General features: G+C 39.9%; 1 protein-coding gene across 1 annotated transcript in view; it reads right to left on the bottom strand.

Moving 5' to 3' along the window:
* The window catches only part of ATP8A2 (ATPase phospholipid transporting 8A2), a 759,667-nt gene that overhangs the window by 606,455 nt on the left and 128,874 nt on the right, over positions 1-24,338 (bottom strand). Inside the window, exon 2 of the mRNA XM_036745978.1 lies at positions 20,960-21,104. Coding sequence (XP_036601873.1) covers positions 20,960-21,104 — 145 coding nt within the window. The remainder of the gene's footprint in view (positions 1-20,959; positions 21,105-24,338) is intronic.

The following is a 24,338-nucleotide window of genomic DNA, read 5'->3' on the forward strand; positions in this document are numbered from 1 at the left end:
ACATAGTATATTCATGAAGTATCATAGTTACATTCCATACTATCCTTTAGTAAAATCATTTACACAATGACATTGTGAAGAATCATTGTAATATAGACCCCTATGTGATAAAACACGCACAGCTATGAATTTTTTTCAGAGAAAGGTACATTAATGCAAAATGTTTAATGAGCATCATAGTTTAAATGGAAAATGGCTAACTATTTTGGAAATCTGACCAGTGAAAAGCAAAATAAATTCTTGGGGACCGACTCCACTGCTATCTATAAATACTTTAAATACCTTATGATTTCATTTGATTAACATTTCATAAACCCAGATCACAACACCTCAATACCTTAGTAAGGAGCATTTGTTATTTAATTTTATAAAAATTACTTATTTTCTAAAATACCAGAACACCCTAAGTAGGGCATACAGTTAGCAGTAACAAAATACTAGAATAGTTTGTTAGTGTTTTTTGTATGTTTTTGCCCAAACTACCTGAGGTCAACTCAGTTAACAGATGTGAGAGTGGTTTATACAACAGAAGAAACCAATCCAATTCAATAAATATTTAAAAAGTATTAAGTGTCTTATGTGCCAGGTACAGTGCTAAGCACTGGGGATACAACTGATAAAAAAGACAATCCCTACCCTTAAGAAGCTTACAACCTAATGTGGGGAGCGGGGAAGCAGCGCGGAAGGTTGGAACACCAGGGGATACCAGCAGGGGAATCTTGTTCTGTGGCGGGGAAACCAGGCAGAGCAGAAGATACAGAGTGGAATGAATCCAAAAGTCCACTTTCTGCCTTTTCTAAAGGAAGGTATTGAGAGGACTTGGTACCCCACCCTCCAGATGGAAGAAGAGGCTGAAGGAGGTGATATCAGTCAAGAATTGAGTTAGTAGGTCTTTGGTCTAAGAGGGAGATAGCCAAATGGCCATTATTTCATTAAAATTCCAGCATTATTAATAAAACAATTAAATTACTTAGAAATAATATTGGGGGGGCAGAGCCAAGGTGGCAGTGTGAAAACAGGGATTTGCTTGAGCTCTCCCCCAAATCCTTCCAAACACCTGTAAAAAATGACTCTAAACAAATTCCAGAGCTACAGAACCCACGAAATGACAGAGCAGAACAAGTCTCCCGCCCAAGACAGCCTGGACGGTCACTGGGAAGGGTCTATCACACCATGCCAAGAGTGGAGGACAGCCCAGAGTGGGCTGCGCCAGTACAGACCAGGCAGGAGCAGACTGGGCAGAGCAGGCCTCAGGGCACTGAATCAATCACTGGTAGCTGTGGTGGTTTCCAGACTTCTCAACCCACAAACACCACAGACAACTTAGCAGGTCAGTGAGAAAACTGTTGGACTTGGGTGAGAGAAGGGCATGGTCCAGACCCAGCCCCAGGGTGGTAGAGGTGGCTGCAGTGGGGCAGCAGCAGCGGCAGCTGCTTCCAGAACTCCAGGACCACAGACTTTTGGGGGAATCAAGTGGCTGATCAGAGTGGGAGTGCAGAGATCTCTTTGATGGCACTGAGGCAGGGTTCTCTTGCTTTGCCCTGCTTGGATCTGGGTCACAGTCCTGGCTGGCAGTCCTTAGGGAAGTTAAGCACTGGTGTGGCAGAGCTTATGGTGGCTGTGGGTGAGGGAGTCGTCCTGGTAGTTACATGGCAGAAAGAAGTACTTGCACTCACAGACCAGAACACAGGCCAGGAGAAGAGTATCATACCAGCTTAAAATACAAGTAGCTCTGAAAACAGCAGCAGGTTTAAAACCCCTGAAGCTTGGGACAGAGCACGCTCCACTATGGAAGAAGTCATACCCTGACAAAGAGCTCAAAAGTCAAGTAATTGGCTGGGAAAATGAGCAGACAGTGTAAAAGAACTCAGACTACAGAATCTGACTTCGGTGACAAAGAAGATCAAAGCATATAGCTAGAAGAAGTCTCCAAGTAAAAAATACTACATCAAAAGCCTCCAAGAAAAATATGTTGGTCTCAGGCCATGAAAGAGCTCAAAAAGGATTTGGAAAAGCAAGTAGGAGAATAGAAGAAAAACTGGGAAGAGAAATGAGAGAGATGCAAGAAAATCATGAAAAATGAGTCAATTGCTTGCTAAAGGAGACCCCCAAAAAATAGTGAAGAAAACAACACCTTAAAAAATACACTAACACAAATGGCAAAAGAGCTCCAAAAAGCCAAGGAGGAGAAGAATATAGTAAAAGGCAGAATTAGCCAAAAGGAAAAGGAGGTCAAAAATATCACTGAAGAAAATAATGCCTTAAAAATTAGATGGAGGGAGGGGGGTGGAGCCAAGATGGCAGCTGGAAAGCAGGGACTTGCATGAGCTCCTTGCCAGGTCCCTCCAAAAAACTATAAAAAATGGCTCTAAACAAATTCTAGAACTTCAGAACCCACAAAATAGCAGAGGGAAGCAGGGCTCCAGCCCAGGACAGCCTGGATGGTCGCTGGGTGAGGTCTATCGTTCATGGAGCTGGGAGCGGAGGGGAGCAGAGCCCAGTGAGGGCGGTGGGAGGACCAACCAGACCAGAAGCGAGGCGGAACAGGCCATAGCACCCTGAATCAGTGAGCTGTGGCAGTTACCAGACTTCTCAACTCCAAAACACCAAAAACAACAGAGAAGGTTAGTGGGAAAAGCTGCAGGGGACAGAGTGAAAGTTCATGGATCAGCCACCGCCCCAGGGGCAGCAGGGGCTGGTGCAGCTACAGAACTACAGCTGCAGTTGCTTCCAGCCCCAGGCCCACCTGGTGGGAGGAATTAAATGGCGGATCAGAGCAGGACTGCACAGCCTGCTTAAGATCTGAGACAGGTCCAGGTTGGTGGTTTTTGGGGGAGGAGGAGTGCTGGGGTGGCAGAGCTGGCTGTATAGAAATGGCTCTGAAATCAACAGCACATCACCTCAAGCTTGGAACAAAGTACTCTTTACTCTACAAGCAGTCACACCCCAATGACAAACTCAAGGGTCAAGTAAGTTGCCTGGAACATAGCCAGGCAGCAAAAATGGACTCAGATTCAGTCTCAGACTTTGGAATCTTTCTTTGGTGAAAAAGAAGACCAAAACATACAGCCAGAAGAAGTCAACAAAGTGCAAGAGCCTACATCAAAAGCCTCCAAGAAAAACATGAACTGGTCTCAGGCCATGGAAAAGCTCAAAAAGGATTTGGAAAAGCAAGTTAGAGAAGTAGAGGAAAAATTGGGAAGAGAAATGAGAAGGATGGAAGAAAACCATGAAAAACAAGTCAATGACTTGCTAAAGGAGAAACAAAAAAATATTGAAAAAAATACTGAAGAAAACAAAACCTTAAAAAATAGACTAACTCAAATGGTAAAAGAGCTCCAAGAAGCCAATGAGGAGAAGAATGCCTTGAAAGGTAGAATTAGCCAAATGGAAAAGGAGGTCAAAAAGACCACTGAAGAAAATACTACTTTAAAAATCAGACTGGAACAAGTGGAAGCTAGCGACTTTATGAGAAATCAAGATATTATAAAATAGAACCAAAGGAATGAAAAAGTGGAAGACAATGTGAAATACCTCACTGGAAAAACCACTGACCTGGAAAATGGATCCAGGAGAGAGAATTTAAAAATTACTGGACTACCTGAAAGCCACAATCAAAAAAAGAGCCTAGATATCATCTTTCAAGAAATTATCAAGGAGAACTGCCCTGAGATTCTAGAGCCACAGGGCAAAATAGAAATTGAAAGAATACATCGATCACCTCCTCAAATAGATCCCAAAAAGAAATCTCCAAGGAATATTGTTGCCAAATTCCAGAGCTCCCAGATCAAGGAGAAAACACTGAAAGCAGCCAGAAAGAAAGCATCTGAGTATTGTGGAAACACAATCAGAATAACACAAGATCTAGCAGCTTCTAAATTAAGGGATCAAAGGGCTTGGAATATGATATTCTGGAGGTCAATGGAGCTAGTATTAAATCCAAGAATCACCTACCCAACAAAACTGAGTATCATGCTCCAAGGCAAAATATGGACTTTCAATAAAATAGAGGACTTTCAAGCTTTCTCAGTGAAAAGACCAGAACTGAATAGAAAATTTGACTTTCAAACACAAGAATCAAGAGAAGCATAAAAAGGTAAACAACAAAGAGAAATCACAAGGGACCTACTAAGGTTGAACTGTTTTGTTTACATTCCTACATGGAAAGATGATGCATGTAATTCATGAGACCTTAGTATTAGGGTAGCTGAAGGGAATATACATTTTATATATATACATATATATATATATATACACATATATACACACACACACACACACACACACACACACACACACACACACATATATACATATATAGAGAGAGAGAGACAGAGGGCACAGGGTGAGTTGAATATGAATGGATGATATCTTAAAAAAAAATAAAATTAAGGGATGAGAGAGGAATATATTGAGAGAGGGAGAAAGGGAGAGATAGAATGGGGTAAATTATCTCACATAAAAGTGGCAAGAAAAAGCAGTTCATTGGAAGGGAAGAGGGGGCAGGTGAGGGGGAATGAGTGAATCTTGCTCTCATCATATTTGACTTGAGTAGGGAATAACATAACACACTCAATTGGGTATCTTACCCCACAGGAAAGGAGAAGGAAGAGGATAAAAAGGGGGGACACAACAGAATGGAGGGCAGATAGGGGGAGGAGGTAATCAAAAGCCAACACTTTCGAAAAGGGACAGGGTCAAGGGAGAAAACTGAATAAAGGGGGATGGGATAGGAAGGAGCAAAAGCAACATCAGTATTGTGGAAGGGTTTTATATAACGATACTCATGTGGCCTATGTTGAATTGCTTGCCTTCTTAGGGAGGGTGGGTGGGGAGGGAAGAGGGGAGAGAATTTGGAACTCAAAGTTTTAAAAGGAGATGTTCAAAAAAAAGTTTTTGCATGCAACTTGGAAATAAGACATACAGGCAATGGGGCAAAGAAATCTATCTTGCCCTACAAGAAAGTAAGGGGGAAGGGGATAAGGGAGCAGGGAGTGGGGTGATAGAAGGAAAGGGCAATCAGAATATATGCCATCTTGGAGTGGGGGGAGGGTAGAAATGGGGAGAAAATTTGTAATTCAAACTCTTATGAAAATCACTGCTGAAAACTGAAATATTAAATAAATAAATAAGAAGAATAAAGAGAAATGATTGTTGAAACTAAAATAAATTAAAAGAACAAAGGATTGAGTTAGTAGCATGGTGGTGAGATTAGAGGTGATGCACTTATTCTGGGAGAGGCATTTGAGAGTTAAGGACTGGCCCAGGGAGCATCTCACTAGAGCTGATGTAAAAGTCTCAACAACAGAATTTAAGAATATTTGTTTCTTCCTCCATCTCTTTAGCATTGCTCCATTTTGGTCTCCTGTGTTTTTTTAATAGCTATTGGTCATTTTGGTTCAGTTTTCAGAGCTATAAAGTGCTATGAAGTTGCCGACTGCTGTAATAGCATGACAATAATCATGCCATCAAAGGCAATCCCTCTTGTAGACCATGGAATACTTAGTATATGAGTGGGTTCGAATTAGAGGAATATGGGATGGGTACATGACTAAAAGCACAGGAGATGACCATGTCTGTGAAATTTTTCCCATTTCTTTTTTCCATTACATGTAAAAAATTTTAACATTCATTCATTCCCTTCATTGGGAAGGCAAGCAATTTGTTTAGTTATATATGTGCAGTCATGCAAAACATATTTCCCTATTCATCATTCTGTGAAAACAAAACAAGAAAAAAAGTGAAAAATGGTATGCTTTCATCTGCATTCAGATTTTATCAGTTCTTTCTCTGGAGGTAGAAAGTATTTTTTTCAAGTCCTTCAGAACTGTCTTAGATCACTGTATTGCTGAGAATAGGCAAGTCATTCAAAGTTGTTCATCATATAATATGGCTGTTACTGTGTACAATGTTCTCCTTGTTCTGCTCACTTCACTTTGTATCGGCTCATGTTAAGTCTTTGCAGATTTTTCTGAAATCTGCCTGCTCATCATTTCTTATAGCACAATAGTATTCCTCTACAATTATATACCACAACTTGTATAGCCATTCCTCAATTGATGGGCATCCCCTCAATTTCCAATTTTGTGCCACCACAAAAAGAGCTGCTATAAATATTTTTGTACATATTGGTCCTTTCTCTTTTTTCTTTTTTATTTCTTTGGGATATAGACCTTGTATGCTATATATTACTGGGTCAAAGGATATGAACAGTTTTATAGCCTTTTGGGAATACTTCCAAATTGCTGTCCAGAACTGCTGGATCAATTCACAACTCCACCAACAATGCATGTCTGTGAAGTTGTAGAGCGCTACCAAAGTTGACTAAGTACAAAACCATTCGTGTCTGGCCAAGTCAGTCATTACTGGTTAACCATCAGGCTATTGCTAGGTATATCAAGAGTTATTGTCTTACGGTCTTTCCCTCTATTATGTAAACCAACTAAAGTTAAAACTGAAGCCAAGGCCATCTGCTGACCACTTTTCTCCTATCAAGGACTGGCCACCACAAATACTTGATAACAATGAGTTCATCCATATGCTTGAAAGAGTCAAATGGAGTTTTTATAAATCACAATTCCACATTCATTGACTTTTCTCCTAATCTTTCTCTGTTTCTGCCTCTACATTGACAATTTGGTAGTACCACTTCCAGTGCCTATCACAATACCTAGAAATAGAAGGCACTCAGAAAACATCTCTTTAAAGAACAGATTTAACAACATGGCTAAGCAGAGAATAGGCTGGTCACCACTGGATTAACTAATCTGCTGGTAATGACTGAGAAAACCAAGGCAAGAATTAAGCAGCTACACCTATCTTGACAAATCTCAAAAAATGTCATGTCATCCAGTTTCAAAGAAACTTGGAAAGACTTGTATAAAAGGATACAAAGTGTAATGAGCAGAACCAACAAAGTAACATGTTATAAAAACAATTTTGAAAGATTTAAGAACTCTGATCAATCATGAGTCCAGAGAATGATGAAGATAATGAAGATGAAGAACACTACCCACCTCCGGTCAGAAAGGAGATGAACTAAATATGCACATGAGCAATGCATAATTTGTTTTGCTTGCCTATTCTTATTTGTTACAAAGGTTTTGTTTTTCTTCCCTCACCCCCAATGGGGAGGGGCAGGTAAGAGGGGAAAAATATTTGATAATTGAAGAAAAATATTAATTTGAAGAAAGACCTTTGCACAAAGGATCAAATTCAGGCTATCAGTGGAAGATGCAGCCAGTTGGCATCAGAGTTCTAATGGTAGGCAGAAAAGAGAAAGTAGGTAAAACATTTCACCCATCTGGACTATAGGCAGCAGGTGGTATCCCAGGTAGGCATATCTGGTATCAGAGAGATCTGGTGTTAGTGCTAATGAGGACTAAATCATGGGAACTAAGGTACAGGTCAGGACTCTAAGTCTCTGAAAGGCCTAGTGCCAACTATGTAGGACCCAGTTCCAGATGAAATGCTGTGCACTGAATGGAATCCAGAATAAATTTCCAATTCAATACAGGCCACTAGATAGCACAGCAGATTGAATGTTGGACTGAGAGTTAAGAACACCTCAGTTCAAATCCTGCTTCAGACACTTAGTTATGACCTTGCACAAATTACAATCTATCTCAATTTCATCATCTAAAACATAAATAATGAATGTAAAGTGCTTTGCAAACCCTTAAAGGGCTAAATAAATGCTAGCTATTATGATCATTATTCAATCACTTACCAAGTGCCTCTGTGCTAGGCACTGGGGATGCAAAGAAAAAACAAGAGTAACTAACTTCAGGGACCCTACATTCTAATGGAGTGGGTAGGGGAAAGGTGAAAATGCTCAACATGTAAGTATATACATGGTCATTTCAGGAAGAGAGAGAAAGAACTAAGGTGATTAGGAAAGGGATCCTACCAGAAGCACAAAAGCTGTATCCTAAAGGAAGGCAGGAATTTTAAGAAGCAGAGGTGGGGCTGGAGTGCATTCCAGGTCTTAGTCATGACCCAGAACACTCGAGTTTTGGGTTTGCATGAACAAAAACAAAACAAGAGCCCAAAGGCTGAAACTGTGGCATATAGTGATCTGATCACAAATGCCACAAGGCCCAACTGCTAGCATTAATACAAGGTCACTGTGGGAACAACCATTAAAATGTCTAGCTGCCAAGCAGCCTGAGCAGCAGCACTAAGGGTCTGAATATCTCCCTGCCTTAGGGGACAGAACAAAGATTTCAGCATGACCTAACCTGCAGGGGTATTGTCAGAACAGGTCAGCAAACTACACTGGATATAACAACAAAAACATAACCCACCCAGATCTAGAAGAGGAGAGACCTTGGGATAGCCTTCTGAAACGACACAGCCAGTTCTGGGGAGGAAAAGTCGGCTCCTACCTTGAATACTTCCACCCTGTGATGTTCTCTCCCATCTGTTGTCATGGCCCTCTGCCAGATCTGAAGTACAAAGGACAGGTATACCAGGGAGCAAGAGAACCCTGCAGTGTCACAACCTGAGCCAAACTACAGTGTTCAGTCATCTTTGTCACCTCACATCTTAGAGGATTTTGTTTTTCAGCAACTGACTTAGCAAACAAGTTTTCATTATTTCCATTCCACATTTATTGTGACATGCAGGTGGCTAGGATCTTGAAAGATCATGGGATAATAGATTTAGAGTTCAAGGGACCTTTAAAGGTCATCTAATCCAAATTGGACTCTTCCCACCTCCATTGACAATTTACAAATCAGAAAACTGACACTGACAAGGGTTAAATTGTGAGCCAGGTAATAAGTAGCAGTGCCAAAGTAAGACCTAGGTCCTCTGCCTCCAGAGTAGAGCTCTTTAGAGGGCACAAGGCCACGCCATCGGGGCACAAAAGGCAGGAGGTACGAGCTCAGCAACAGCCTGTGCCTGCCATAAAGGTCTGTCATCAAAGAACTGGTCCAGAGTGAAGTCTGCAAGTGGGCCTCAAAGACTGGCTACCCGGTGACGAGGCGGGGGTTTCACTGTGTTTGGGCCATGGCCTCCAATACAGGCAAAGAGGGATTGGAGTCTGCATCAGTGCAGGGAGGATTCATGTCATTGATATAAATCCTTGGTGGAGTCAAGTAAAATGTGACAACACTATGATTTCACCTCCTACTGTGCTTGTAAAAAGCTCAGCACTGCCTTCCTTAAATCCTTTCACTGAAGGAGGAGGAGGCCAAAATTTAGCTTCTCACCCTCACCCCTGGTGTCTGTAACAAGTGAACAGCTAGCATGTACACAGACAGCATTTAAAGTTTTGCACAGTGCTTTACACATATTATCTCATGTAATCCTAACAACACAACCCTATGAGGTAGGTGAGACAGAGGTTATGTGACTTGCCAGAGGTAGTGTGACCAGCTATGAGGTCACACAACTGGTGTCTGAGAGGCAGGATTCAAACTCCGTTCTTCCTGACTCCAAGTCCAGGGCTCTATCAATTTTTATCAAGCTGCCTAGATGAACTTTCTCTTACAAGTCTTCCCAAGAAAATAAAGACATAAACAAACAAACAAACAAAAAAAAACCCTGATTTGCCTATGTGTCTTCACGTCCATTACGTTAACCTGCTATCTATGCATTTCACTTAAAACAATGGCCACAACTCTACTACTCTGCTATCTCTCAATATGATCACTTGTTTATGCTTTCTGCACCAGCAGAATGGCTGTGGAAGGGGAAGGGAATAAACACTTGTAAACAACGACTCTATGCCAGGCACATATGCTAGCACTCTTTCTACCGTACCACCTAGCTGCATTCAGTGATGGAGGTGTTCTGTGACCAAGTCTCCTGGGATCACAGGAGAAGTTTCTGGTCTATGCAGAGCTCCTAGACCAAGAAAAACTTACACTTACACCTAGACTTGAGGGGTAGCAAGCAAGGCCAGGAACATGGGAACAAACCTAGATCTTATCCTTCACTGACTCAACTGGTTACATGATTTCCCCTGCATAGACATTGTTCCAGACAAACTGGCTTACTTGATGGTACCAATTCATTGATGTTCCATCTCCAGCCTCCATGCCTTTTCAAAGGGTTTCCCATGCCTGGAATGTTCTACCTCTTTATCTATGCCTCTTAGTATATCCCTAATTCCCTTCAAAGCTCAGCTCTAGTACTGCTTCTTATATGAGGCTTTCCACAACACCCCCTACCAACTACTAGTGCCCCTTCAATTACTTTATAATTATTCTGTATATATTTTAATTACTTATATGTATACATATTGTTTCCCCCAATGGAATGTAAGCTTTGTGTGGACAGGGATCTTTTTTTTCTTTATGTCCCCAGCACCTGTCTGGTTCATAGTACATAATTAAATATTTGTCTGATTATCATTTTGTGAAGAGAAAAGGCAATGTAGATGTGCATGGCGACTGGAAAGAAATTTCATTTTATTATCTTCACAATTCCTGAGACACGGAAAAGAATTTAGTGAGGATACCAGAAAGAAATAATCATTCAATCTAATATTTATTTAATCTGGAAACTACAAAATTTGTCCCTAGGCCTTAAGAATGTCACATTTAACACCTGTTCATATTTTAAAAACAAAACAAAACCTTTGGTTGAATTTCTGGGTTTTTTTTATAAATGGACTTCTCTTGAATTTAAAAAAAATACCCCTTAAATGAGAACATAAAGTGAAATATCAACTTCATTTAAGACAGATGTGCTTACCAACCCTTCAGGACAGCTGGCAGGCACTATTGCAATACAAAAGTTAATGCTTCTACCCGCCCTTGGCAAAGCCATTCATATAAAGCAATTAGATTTACTCTGATACATCATGACTGAAATGATTAAAGAACTCTAATTTTGTAAAGGTAACACATTAAATATTAATATAAAGCAGTATTACACAAAATAAGACTGAGCACCATGGAAGTAATTATGGTATTATTCAGCAATAGTCTTTTGTTTCAAAGGGGAGAGTTCTATTTTAAGGACTGTCAAATAAAGCATGGTAAGTTTCATTTCACAGACCAGACAATAATATTTATCATAACACCTTTGCTGCATATCAGGCTTATTAGAAAAGAAAAACATTCTTCACAGTGTAATTTAAAGTTGACTGCTACTCTATCACATAAGGATCTATCATTAAGTACTCTATATTTAATATATGACACCCACAATGCTAAATATTAAAGAGGATACTTTAAAAGCACAGTTCCTTACCCAGCAAATTTCAAAGATCAAGAAAATAAAGAAAATGAAACAGCCATTAAAAAGTACAACATAACCCCTACTCCACCAAAAAAGTCAATTTTAATTAAAATGATTTAAAATACCAACTTTCGTTCATTGTCTATCAATGACGAACTCCCAAATTGTCTGAGTCCATACTGAAGCTACCATGCACAGATATCTAAACTTGACCAAATTAAAAAATAAGTATCTATTAAGCACCTACCATATACAAAGTATTATACTAGGTACTATATTTTTACATTAATCTTCATTAAATTTCACCTTATTAGAATAAATGAGACATTTTATCTTAACAAGATCTTTTTTTAAATCCTGATTGTCATTCCAGTGTGTTAGCTACCACTCCTAGATTTATGTCAAGTATGACAACCATGCCATCTATCTAAGCTGCTGACAGGGGTGATCACTATAACAATAATGTTAACAATAACTAACATTTATATAGTATTTTAAGGTTTGCAAAGTGCTTTACAAATACCTCCTACAGCACAGGAGCAAGCACAGATCCCTGGGGCACACCATTATTGACTTCTGTCCAAGAAGACATGAGGTCATTAATGACTACTCTTTAAGTATGGTCATTTAACCAGTTCTGAACCCATCTGAATGACCTATTAACTCTCCCGAATCTGATCTTCTGCATGAGAATAGCACGAGAGGCTTGGTCAAATGTACATCTTATAGCTCTTAGAGATGTGGAACATGTAAACAAGAAATTACACCAGTGCCATTAGAGATGACATGTGACACCATCACAAGGTATCAGTTACATCACTGTAGCTTTTATAATTTAACCTCAATTGTGGGCCCAGATAAACATGGAAATTTATCAAAAATGAGCCTTTATAAAAATTAGCATGTATTGATTTTAAAAAGCTGTTTTGATTGATGAGCCAGTAACTAAGGTTTATAGAATTAGCTATTATTTTAAAAGAGGAAATAGAAAAGGATTAATCAGCATTTAATACCAGATCTAACCTTGCATGTTCTGGAAATTACTTTGCATACATTCTACCATCCCAACAATGAAAGAGCTGATGCTTCTTTTGTTCTTTATTCACAGAATCCCTCTTGAAAGAGGCAGGCTGCTGATTAGTATTTTTAATTATGAATTTGCTGTTGCCTGAAGTGGTTCACAAATAGGAGCAGCCACGAGTAACATGGACAAACTATACTCACTCTCCTGAGTAAGATCACAGACAGCAATGCCCACTGAAGGTCCTACCCTCCCAGATCTATTTTTTTAAAGAGGCCATTTTTTGCCTCATTTCTTATCTAGCCTTAATCACTGAATGGGTCAAACTCAGTCAAACTGAGACCTGTTAAAGACATTAGCTCAAAAAGGCTAAGGTCCCCCACGGCATCCAGGATAATCTCCAGTTGTCCTGATCTGCATCTAGCCACTGGATCCAGATGGCTCCAGAGGAGAAAGTAAGGCTATTGACTTTGCAGAGCCCTCCCTCACTTAAATCCAATTCATTTGCATGTCTTGGCATCACCTCCCTGATGTCATGATCCTCGTCAAGAAAGAAGGATAAACAACAATAACAAAGTCAAGTTCTCAGACATAATACTATTCATTGTCAAGTTTTTTACCTGTCATCCCAACTAAAAATCACTATGAACTCCTCTGAAATGATATGGGCAGATCATTTAGGATTCACATTCCAACATTTTTTCCACCTAATCCTCTCTCCCCCAAATGCATTGTCTATCTATCTGCAAGTATTTTTTAAATACCTATGTGTCAAGCACTACACTAGGCACTGGAGTTACAAAGAAAGAAACAGTACTCAAACTCCATATTCACAATGAGCTTGCATTCTAAGGGGTCATGTGCCTATAGAAATATATAGGGCATAAATATAAAGTTAAATGCCAAAATATACAAATTAGTTAAACACAAGGTATTTTGAGAGCAGGGTGCTAGCAACTGAGGGGATTAGGAAAGACTTCATGCTGAAGATGGTATAGAGCTGCATCTTAAAAGAAGAAAGGTACTCTATGAGGCAGGGATAAGGGAGTCCATTCCAAGCATGAAGAAAAGCTAGTGCAAAGGAATGAAGATGGGGAATGGAGTACAGTATAGGAGGAATGGAGAGAAGACCCATTTGGTTGGATCATAGAGGGCAAAAAGAACAATGTCCAATGAAGTTGGAAAAATAGGCTGGTGCCAAGCGTACAGAGCTTTAAAAGTTAAAGAGGAGTTTATATTTTATCCTAGAGGCAACAGACAGACACTGGAATTGATAGGGTAGAGGCATCACATGGTCAGGTCTGCATTTAAGGAAAATTTCTTTGGCAGTGATAAGTAGGATGTACTGGAGTAGTGAGAGGCTTGAGGGAGGAAGACCAATTGCAATATCTAAGGCAAGATGTATTGAGGGCCTGAACTAAAGTGATAGCTGTGTGAGGGTAGAGAAGGGTCAGATGCGAGATATGACAGATGAGGAAAGCGATCCCAAAGAGAGGAAATGACTTGCCCAAGGTCACATAGGTAGTAAGTAGCAGATTCTCTAACTCTAAAGGGAGCACCCTCTACACTGTACCATGCTGTTATCCCTTAATTACCCCAGACGACTGTTAAACAATGCTCCTTGCCCTCAGCTCCCAGATCAGGGCTGTCTGTAATTCAGTTACGTCTTTTTCCAATTGTTGGAAGATTGAAAGAATTTTTTTGCATTTAACTAATCTAGCTAGACCAATCACTAGGGTTTTAAGTACTAATAACACTGAAGTTTTCACTCTTCCACTGATTGCTTTTCTGAACCTGAAGAACACACATCAACATGGAAATTGAAGATGAAAACAGTTATTTCCCACATGTTCTAGGTATCTCATTTAGGACACTGGTTCTGAGTGAGATATATGCTTTTTTGGAAACAGTCCACCCATAGGGTCTCTGGTCAACTCACAGTAACAATCGTTACAGAGGGTATTCTGAAAAGAGGGCTGTCTAGCAAAAATAAACTTAGAGCTCAGGGAGCAAAACTTCAGGAATAATAGCAAACAGAAATGAGAAAGCATATAAGTAAGTCACTGAACCTCTCAGAGCCTCACTTTTTTCATCTGTAAAGTGGGGATAATACTTGCATTTACTGTTCTGAAGTATTAGCAGCATTGTAACTTTGCTAACTATAAAACACCTTGAGTTATTATTCAGTAAAGAAGTGTTTAAGGATTAACAGGGCCTCCCAGGTCTCAGTTTCCTTACATGTAAGGTAGAAGAGTTATATTAGATGGCCCCGGGATTCCTTCTACCATTAGATCTATTAATAATCAACTACACATGAGAAAGTCCCTAGTTTAATCTCAGATTCTAGCAAAATGCCTTTTTCTGCCCCCAAAATTATCCTACCACAATGTCCTGCATATGTGTTTTCTAATGTCAGAATAGACATCAAAGACCACACGGGAGACTTATTTGAATATGGTCTAGAAGTAAGACCTTGGCAGAAGATAGATCTGAAGAGGCCATATTTCTTCCATGGTTACACAGCCCTGGCTAGTAAGAGGAAAATACTCTTACAAACTCTTGCCAGGATTTGGGGAAGCAAAGGAAGAGTTGGTTGAGAGATCATTCACCATCAGAACCATCCAGCACCTTGCAAAATTTTTAAACCTACCATTTGTTGCTGATGGGGAATACAATCATTTGAGATGTTCAGAATAAACCAAAAACAAAGAGTACATTCTACAGCTGGGGACTGCAAATGTAACCCTCTTTTAGCATATCTCAGGACTCCACATAGCTCAACCTCATCTTATTACTCTACCATTACCCAGGCAGCTGCAATTCCTACTTTCCCAAATACCTTCTGCAATGTTTCCTTACCTCTGACTCTCTGCATAGGGACACAAAACCCATACCTTCAGAAACCTTATACATTCCTTCTTTAATTCTTCCTGTCCTAAAAAAGCTGCCCTAACAACACCAGAAACCAGAGACAACAAGTATCCTATGTGATCTCAAAACCTAACCGGCTCTAGACTGATGACTCCTCCTCTCTGCTGCTTCAGAGTCGTGAGCTAGCATGAAAGAGTAAAGACCATGACACAATCTCAACCCACACAACCGCTGTTACTCCTCCTGAAGGCAACATCTGAGGGACATGAAATGCCCTAAGATTACACCTCTTCTACTGAGATCAGCCTACCTAATTCCAGATGACCTTCTAAGTAGTGATTGGGGTGGTCCAGAGACAAAGGACAGGAGCAGTTAAGGCAAAGGAGAGAAGACAAAGACTGAGCAATGCAGTAGTCTGACCAGTTGATTCTTTTAACTAAGAGAAGGGAATAAGAAGTTTATTAAATTCCTAGTAAGTACCTAGTAGTGTACCAGAAACTAAGCTAAGTGCTTTATAGATGTTCTCATTTGATTCTCACAATCCATGGGAGCTATTTCTCCATTCTATACTTATGGAAACTGAAACAGACAGGGGTTAAAATAAAGGGGTCATATAGCCAATAGTGTCTGTGTCAGAATTTGAACTCAGGTTTTCCTGACTGTAAGCCCAGCACTCTATCTACTATGCCAACTAGCTCCTAACATATTACTTACATTAAAGAATGAGGAAAAGGAGCCATGTGTACAAAAATGTTTATAATAGCTCTTTTCGTGGTGACCAAAAACTGGAAAGTAAGATAGTAGCCATTATTTGGGGGGAATTAATGAACTATGGTGTAGGAATGGAATGGATAACAATTGTGCTTTAAGAAATGGTGAAAGAGATTATTTTTAAAAAAGTTAAGACTAATTAATTGATATGAAGTGAACAAAACTAGAAGAACAATATTATACAATAATAACATTGCAAAGAATAAAGAACACTGACCAGAGCAATGAGCAATCATGATCCATATGAATGATGATGAAATATGCTGCTTGCTACCTGGCAGAACTGACATCCACAAAATGCAGAATGAGACATATTTTTGGATATGGCCAATGTAGGAATTTATTTTGCTTGACTATGCATATTTTTACAATGGGTTTTTTTTTGTTAAAGTCTGAGGAGGCGGGGTCAGGGTTAAGTGAGCGGGAGAGAAAATAAATGCTTATCAATTAAAAAAAAATTTTTAAACTTACTTCTCATAACTGTGAGTAGGACATGTCCTTGCAGGTGGACAACATCGTGATATATTTACTACAGTTTCTGAGGGCAATTAAAGATAAGCAAATAAGTCATTTAAACAGCCATCTTTTCTAATTTCTTAGAAATTTATCCTTTCCTTGCAAGCAGTAGGAATACACAATTGGCTAATGTGTGACATAAAACATTGTCTGGCTTATTTTTTAGCTTCAAAGAACAAAACTCAATAAGCACAAGTACAGAGTAGATGACTGAACTAGAAAATTCTTGTGATAGCGCTTCATCTCGGAGGTCAGTTTATCTGAGTAGCCTAGTAAATCAGCAGGTGTTCTCATAGCCCAGTAATCTCTTTGCACTGGTTAATAATGTTATTTACAGGATTTCCATGGAGGGTTTGCATTTCTTCTCTGACATTTATTGGTATTTATATAAAAAGGAGTATGACAATGATCTCGCTGCATTCATTTTCATTGAGTTCTCAGTGCTTGAGCTGCAGATATAATGAACACAACTACCTTAGAAGCCAAACTATCTGAGAGAGGGTGAAAATGCATGGGCTGTTTCATAATACAGAGATTATTATAAATAATGTTTTCAAAAATTACATATAAATGTTTTCAATTCAAATTTTAAACAAACACACCAATTCTACAAACCTTTGCTAAGCACCTCTATGCATGATAATAGTCACTAGAGATACAAAGACTTTGAAAAGGGGTAGTTCTTACACTTGAGGTGCTTAAAGTCTATATTTATCTTGTTTGGTATCATAGATACATCTGTTTCACACTCAGGGACATGTAGGACTTTCACACTTAATCCAAAATGATACTTCTTGGTCTCTAAAGCTTTTGCTTGCATTGTAGATGATGGTAAATATCAGTCTTAGCACAGTTGGATGATAATCCTTCTTCCAATTCTACCTCTCCTCTGCTCCCCAACACTTTGGGGGTTGCTTACAAAGTACCTATAGTCTGTAGGTAGTGATGATCACTAAATACTGCCTTGATCAAAGCATTGAATCGTATATGTCAATAGTCCCTTTCTGCTAAAATCTTCCTTCTACAAAGTCTCTACTCCAATGCTTCAGGGTCACAAGCAGTGCCAATGAAGGCTCTGATAGTCCTACCAAGTTGGAAAGAATATGAGCAAAGATCCTCAAAATGAACTATGTGTGTATCTCATCTGATACCCAACTAAGCTAAATCTGGAGGCTCATAGATAGAAGGTTAACTATCAAGTGATAATTTGGGGATAGGAATGCATGGAAAGTCAGAATCATCCTTCAAAGGGAAGTGATGGTAGGGATGTGATCTGTTGGAAGGAACAGCCAGATGGATGAAGCCACAGGTCCTTCAAGTGTAAAATAAGCTGACATAATTTCTATCAAAGACGGGATTTTGTCCCCTTTCATTCTTTATATGCAAAAATCGCATTTTAGCAATATCAGAAAAGAGGTTCTCAAAAACCAAGCTCTTAGCGTGTGAGCAACTTGTACAGACTCTAAAATAAAACTGATCCCGTATAACATTAATACAGAGCTAGTAAATAGACATTACTTTAGAGAGGAAGACAACTCTAATTTAAAGTCAATGAATTCAAGACAACCTTTTACTGACAATCACAATTTTACTTCAGCTACATGTAAGACTACCTGAGGAAGTAAGCTTTGGTATCCTTTCGAATTACAATCCTATTGTTGCTATTTGGCTGCTGCTCTAGTAACTGGCTGCTTGAACTCTTGAGTGATTTTTGCCAGAGAAAACTCCCACTTGAAATGGATGATGCATTAAATACCTGGGCATATGGTTACATTCCCATCTTGCTTTTAAGAATTCAATCTCAAAAGAGCTGTGAAAGTGACTTGTTATAACTTTGAAGCCCCATTTCAAGAATCAGATGTTTACAACCACATAGAAGGGCACATCTAGGCACAAGGCCCAGTTCCTGATTATATAAATAGTGATTTCTCAATGTATGAGTTGTGAGTTTTTTTAATTTTATTTTGAACACAGGTATATCCTTCTCTGAGTAAATTGGGGTGAAACTAGCTTTATAAATCAAATTAAGAGACAGCTAGTCACATAACAGAAAGATTCACTGGCTTTTTAAAAAAAAAAACCAGCAAGTTCTCATAGGAGGTTTAAAGCACAATTCAAACTACCAAAATTTAACTTTCATTCAACTTTGTAGAATGGCATTTGCTACATAAAATGAGGCACATTATCCTATGATGAGCTATGCCACATCATTTTTTTCAACTACTTTCAACTACCATTTCCAAGTGATGTATGTCAAGAGGATTCTATAATTTTGGCATTTCACCAATGGAAGGAACTCCTTCTATGGATACCATCTATCACATAACTTCTCAGAACTCCAAGTTCTGAGTACCAAAGTACTGAGTACCAAAATCATGAGGTTTAATTTTATTATAAAGATACATATTTTTTTTTCTGTTTTAGACCCTAACAAACCTTTCTGGCCAAAAAGAAAGGCCTTGACAATTACTAATAACTGATTGAAATCTTTAAATATAAAAGGCAAACTTCAAAGTCACTATGATGGTAGTATCCCTCTGATAATCATTAAGAGTCCAAGCAAGTTTTGCAAGTAATTCTTGATGCAATGATATGCTATTATGATAAGCCTCTTGGGGCCAATGTTACGTGATTAGTCTGGTTATCATTCCTACTGACAGACATGTTGTACATCGAGAATACTTGGGCTCCCAGAATATAAAGCAAGTTACATTTAAATGTTCAAGATCCTAACTGTCCAATTTCAAGTCAATTTTATGCTGCCAGTACATGCTATGAAACTATGTACAGACAATATTTTAATAATTAATAAGTACAAGGTTCAGCTAATTTGATTCTAACTTAGATCGCTTAAACAGAATTTTAATCCTGAGGCATAAGGGGAGGACGGGAGGAGGAATGACTACTGTTGTGTAATTTTTTTCTTCCTGCTAGCACTCTATAGTTTACATGCACACCATACCAGATCTGAAACCATGCAAACTAGCCTCTTAAAATTCTACTATTCAACTGCGTTGAGATTCAAAAAAAAAAAAAAACCAGGCAATTTTGCCCTAATATAGATTGTAGGAATTAAACTTCCTCTGCTATGGCCCTTCTACAGAAGTTAAGAAAGGGACCAGAAGCTTTATGCACAGTCAGGATGATGAAAGATGACCTTCTCCTGTCACATTTTCCTCTGTAGCATTTAAGATGAAAATAAATAAGAACACAAATAAAGTCTACACTCTGGAAGTCAAATAGAAAGAACACCTGTCAGCACACCAAACTCTTGAAAGAAAGAGAAATATACTAACTGTTGAATTTCTGTCTTAAATGTGAAATAATTATGATTTTTTAAACTTTATGTAGACAAGTCACAGCAAAAGGTATGAATTAAGACAGGTACAGAGGTATATCAGCACAGGCCAGGCCCAGGCTAGCCCAGAAAGTAAGCCTTTCTTCTAAAATGGAAGCTGGGAATATGAACAGTTTAGAAAACTACTGAATGAATGTAGTAAATCTTCCCACAATAAAGAAACCAGTATCTCAGTCCATCAATGGTCAGAAAGCAAGTCTGAAAATGGTGGAAAGAAAAGCACGTATTTTTTCTAACAGTAATATTAAACTATCCTTGCACTAAAGGCAATATTAATGATTCTATTTAACTGATCAGAGGTTCAAAGAGAAAATCCATGACACCCATAATGTTCTTCTTCATCAAGAAGTCACTCCATATGTTAGTACCACTGCTCACTCTAATTAAGTCACTTATGATAGTTGCTAAAATAATCTTTCTTTAACAGAACTGTCAAAATATTTTTTCTTCTCTTAATAAAAAAATTGTAGAATATTTTAAACAGACCCTTCAAGGAAAAATGTTTTACTAGAAGTCAAAGAGACCAAGGTTCTAATACTAGATTCCTACTAACTTGTAGTATGACCTGAGACAAATCATTTCACCCACTCCAGTCACAGTTTCCTTATCTGTAAAAGGGGAGGATTGGATATTACTCCTAAGGCACCTCCTAGCGCTAACATTCTACAAATCTGTGTTTAAATACCAATGTCAGAGAAGCTGGGCAAAGTTAGTTCTCATTACTCTAAGCTCAAACAAGTGAAAAACAGGTGTTTCTCATGACAGGCTGTTTGACTAATTGCCAGGTACAATGCTTGAGTAATAAAGCTTTATGAAATGTGTCATTTCTTTTTTAAAAAGGATGCCTGTACAGTCTGTAAACAAGAAATGTCATCTAGCAGTTGGCTCTACAGTATTGCTCACCAATAGGTTCTAGGGGATCCCCCTGGGTGAGGGCCTTGGGATAAGAAAGGATCCCTCTCTTAGAAGTTGGGGGGGAGGAGGCTTTGCTCAGGGTTCCAGGAATTACGGAGGCTTGAGGCAAAGGATCACCTGAGCAAAAGAGGAAAAGGATGAGAGTGTTAGGAAAGTAAGTACTCCAAACCGGAGGGATCCATAGACTACAATCGTTTTTTGTAGGATTGTTTGTTGTTGTTTGAGGGAGTCGCTGGAAAGAAACCGCACCAGCATCCTTAACATGCACGAAGGCTTTCCCCTTGCTCCTCCTCCCAACTGCATGATTTTCTTACCTGACCCGGTTGTCGTGGAACTTGGTCTGCTGGGGCTGGTTGAAGTAAATGGTGCGAGTGGGTGCTTCCTCCAGGTCCGCAATGGACGTGGTCCCGGACATCTCATCATCCGCTTTCTTGTAGCTGGAGGTGGTATAAACAGGTCCTGCAGCAAGCGACAGAGACAGGGCAGGAAAGACAATACAAAAGAAGTCAGGAACCAAGCAAGAGGCGAGCAAACACTGGCAGCTGCTGGGGACGGATCTGGGGGAAGGATGCTCTCAGCACGATGCCCAGGTCCCGCCTATGTACCTATCTCCTCCCTAGAGACTGCTGCTGCTGCTGCTGCTCCCAGCTCCTCCCCCTCCCTCCCTCTCTCCTCCCCCTCCCCAGGCTTAGACTCCAGCTTGACAGCAGAGCAGCGGGCAGCAGATGTGGCAGCAGCGGTGGCCGTCCCCTCCTCCCGCCCCTAAGCCAGCCCGCCTGAGCTGGGTCTGGTGCAGGCACTCGCTCCACCAATTCCCACCTCCCCGGAGCCCTGGCAGCGCTGAGCCTGGGCACTGGAGCCGAGCGCGCCGTGGAGGAGCAGAGTGCAGGGCAGCAGGCCCTGCCGCCCGCAGGAGCTTCGGCAGCTTCTGTCTGGTGCAGGGAAAATGCCAAGTCCAAGGCCAGGCCTGGGCTGAGGGAAGGGAGGACACTGAGCACCGAGACTATTGTTCTTTGGCATCCCCAAGTCACGGCAGCAACACAGAACCCTCTTCGGTAATAAAGAGGAAAAAGACAAATTCTCACCCGTCGGGATTTAGGGACAATGGGGGATGCGGCCGCCTCTATCTGAGAGGCGGACACTGGGGAGGGACGGAGTAGTGGTGCTTGATTTTGATGGAGAGATGCAAAAGGATTTTGCTTGCAAGCGATGGATGGCACAAATCAATCTTGAGCAGCCCTACTGGATAACGCAAGCAGCTCTACAGCGAAGAGGATCTCCGACGAGTGTGCTACTGTGCACATCCCCCGCAACGGGGAGGTTTCCCCATTCCATGGTCCTAAGGACAGTCTCTTCCTGACTTTCCCTGTCAACCTGAAACAATCCAGCTCATGCCCGGATTCAGGGCATTGAATTGTGTTCACTAGGGTTTCTTTGGATACAACACAAACCTGACCCTCCCTTTATGATTCTTTCCATCCCTATATAGCCTGTTTCAGAAATAACATTTGTGTGAGGCTAAACTCACCCCACCTGTTAGGTAAGCAAGTCAATAGCAAGTCTTATCGATCTCTAATCTTGGAAACATAAAGATTCTAGCCAAGTGTCACAAAGAAGTCTTCTGTTTACTTTAACTGTTCCCCTGCCCCAGTCCCCAGCTGTATCCCCCACACATAGAAGTATCTCTCATCAACTTCCTTAAGAATTGCCTACTCAGGATGAAATATTTTTATAACAAAACCAAAGACCAAAGGAAGATGAATACAATGTCTTACATGAAGACTCTCATTTTAGTTTCCTCAGGTATTTAAAAACAATAATTTACACCTGATGGCAGCCAGTAGTGTCTATTTACCATTTTTGAGGTAATAAAAGGCAAATTCTTCTGACCTTAACCTGTCTGACCTCATATAAGAAACTGACAAGTCCTTGGGAAGACAGTTATCTCTTCCTATAACCACACTTGAAGGAATATATGTAAGAAATGTTACGTTTTGAGAAGTTATCAGGAGCTATCGTGGAGAAGGTAGACTGTTAGTTTGGGGAAAACATCTTCTCCCCAGAATAAGTAACCTTAGAAATCAAAGAAACAGCTCTTTCCGCCACCTTGCAGCGCTGCCACCATGGTGTGCATGAATGTCCTGGCAGATGCTCTCAAAAGCATCAACAATGCAGAAAAGCGAGGAAAACACCAGATTCTTATCAGGCCGTACTCCAAAGTAATCGTCCGGTTCTTAACTGTGGTGATGAAGCACGGTAATATTGGCAAATTTGAGATCATTGATGATCACAGAGAAGGAAAAAATTGTTGTGAACCTCATGGGCAGATTAAACAAGTGTGGGGTGATCAGCCCCAGATTTGATGTTCAATTGAAAGATCTAGAAAAGTGGTAGAATAATCTCCTACCATCCCGTCAGCTTGGGTTTATTGTGCTTACAACCTCAGCTGGCATCATGGACCATGAGGAAGCAAGACGAAAACACACAGGAGGAAAAATCCTGGGATTCTTTTTCTAAGGGTGTAAAACATACATACAAATAAAATGCTCTAATGGACCAAAAAAAAATTAAAGAAACAGCTACAAGGTTACAGAGACTCTCAGACTGGCAAAGACAAGGATCTCTATCTTGAAGGAGGCTTCCATTATCTTAAAGATTTTCTACCCCCTCCATGATATTCTGCTTAGACTAACTTCAAGGAAATTCAATATCCCACTGGAACAAACCTGACCTTTGTTACTCTTGAGACCCAAGGTTTCCACATTCTTCCTCAAATCACCCAACATCCTATGGCTAAGTGGCCTTATCTGATAGGCTGGTACTGTTACCCAAAGGCTGTATATTTCCCTTTGTTCCAGGCATTGCTCTCTGCCTGAAAACTGCCCATCATCTGATGCTAAGCTTTTTATCTTCTACTCTTGTCTCCTAATTTATTGACCTTCAGTCAAAATTGGGTCCATGATGGGGGTAACTTATCTCCAGAAGGATCCCAAGACTTTTTCTTTCAGGAATTCCCCAACACTATTACTTTTAGAGTAAGAAAAAAAATCTGAAAATTCTAGTTTGTTAACCTTTACTGAAAATCCACTAGGTACATAGCACTTTACTAGGAAACCATTCTTAAAATATCTACATCAAAGACATGTAATAAAATGAAGCCAATGGAAACCATGGCCTTTTAGCAATATTTTCAATCACTCAAGTCCATCTGAGAAACCCCCTTCCAATTCTCAGAAAAGCAAAGATTTGCATAAGGAAACTATCTGCACTTTAATCTCCAAACATACACTATTAGCAATAAACAAATCCTGATTATCTACTATAGGTCAGTCACAAGAGCTATAAGCTACAAGCCCCTGACGATGTCTAACAGTAGTACCTTCTGATGCTTCCTTCTCTGGTTTTGAGTACCACCTTGGTCACTTCTCCCTGTGAGAGCTTGAGCATGGCATTCTACCTTCTGTAGATATGATGACGAAACTGAAGGCCAGTTTCTTCATCATGTTTATAAAAGGAGATGGGTAGACTAGATGATTCAAGATCCTTCTAGCTCTAAAATCTATGATAGTCTCTCAGGTCACTCAGTGGATTTCTTCCCCTTATCACTGAGAAAGAAATTCTAGAACCATCCCACCTAGGAATATTATAGACCAGAGTCTTTACTAGAAGCCCTGAGGTAGGAACAGAACAAGC

The sequence above is a fragment of the Trichosurus vulpecula genome, chromosome 2 (assembly GCF_011100635.1).
Source record: "Trichosurus vulpecula isolate mTriVul1 chromosome 2, mTriVul1.pri, whole genome shotgun sequence".
NCBI lineage: Eukaryota > Metazoa > Chordata > Mammalia > Diprotodontia > Phalangeridae > Trichosurus > Trichosurus vulpecula.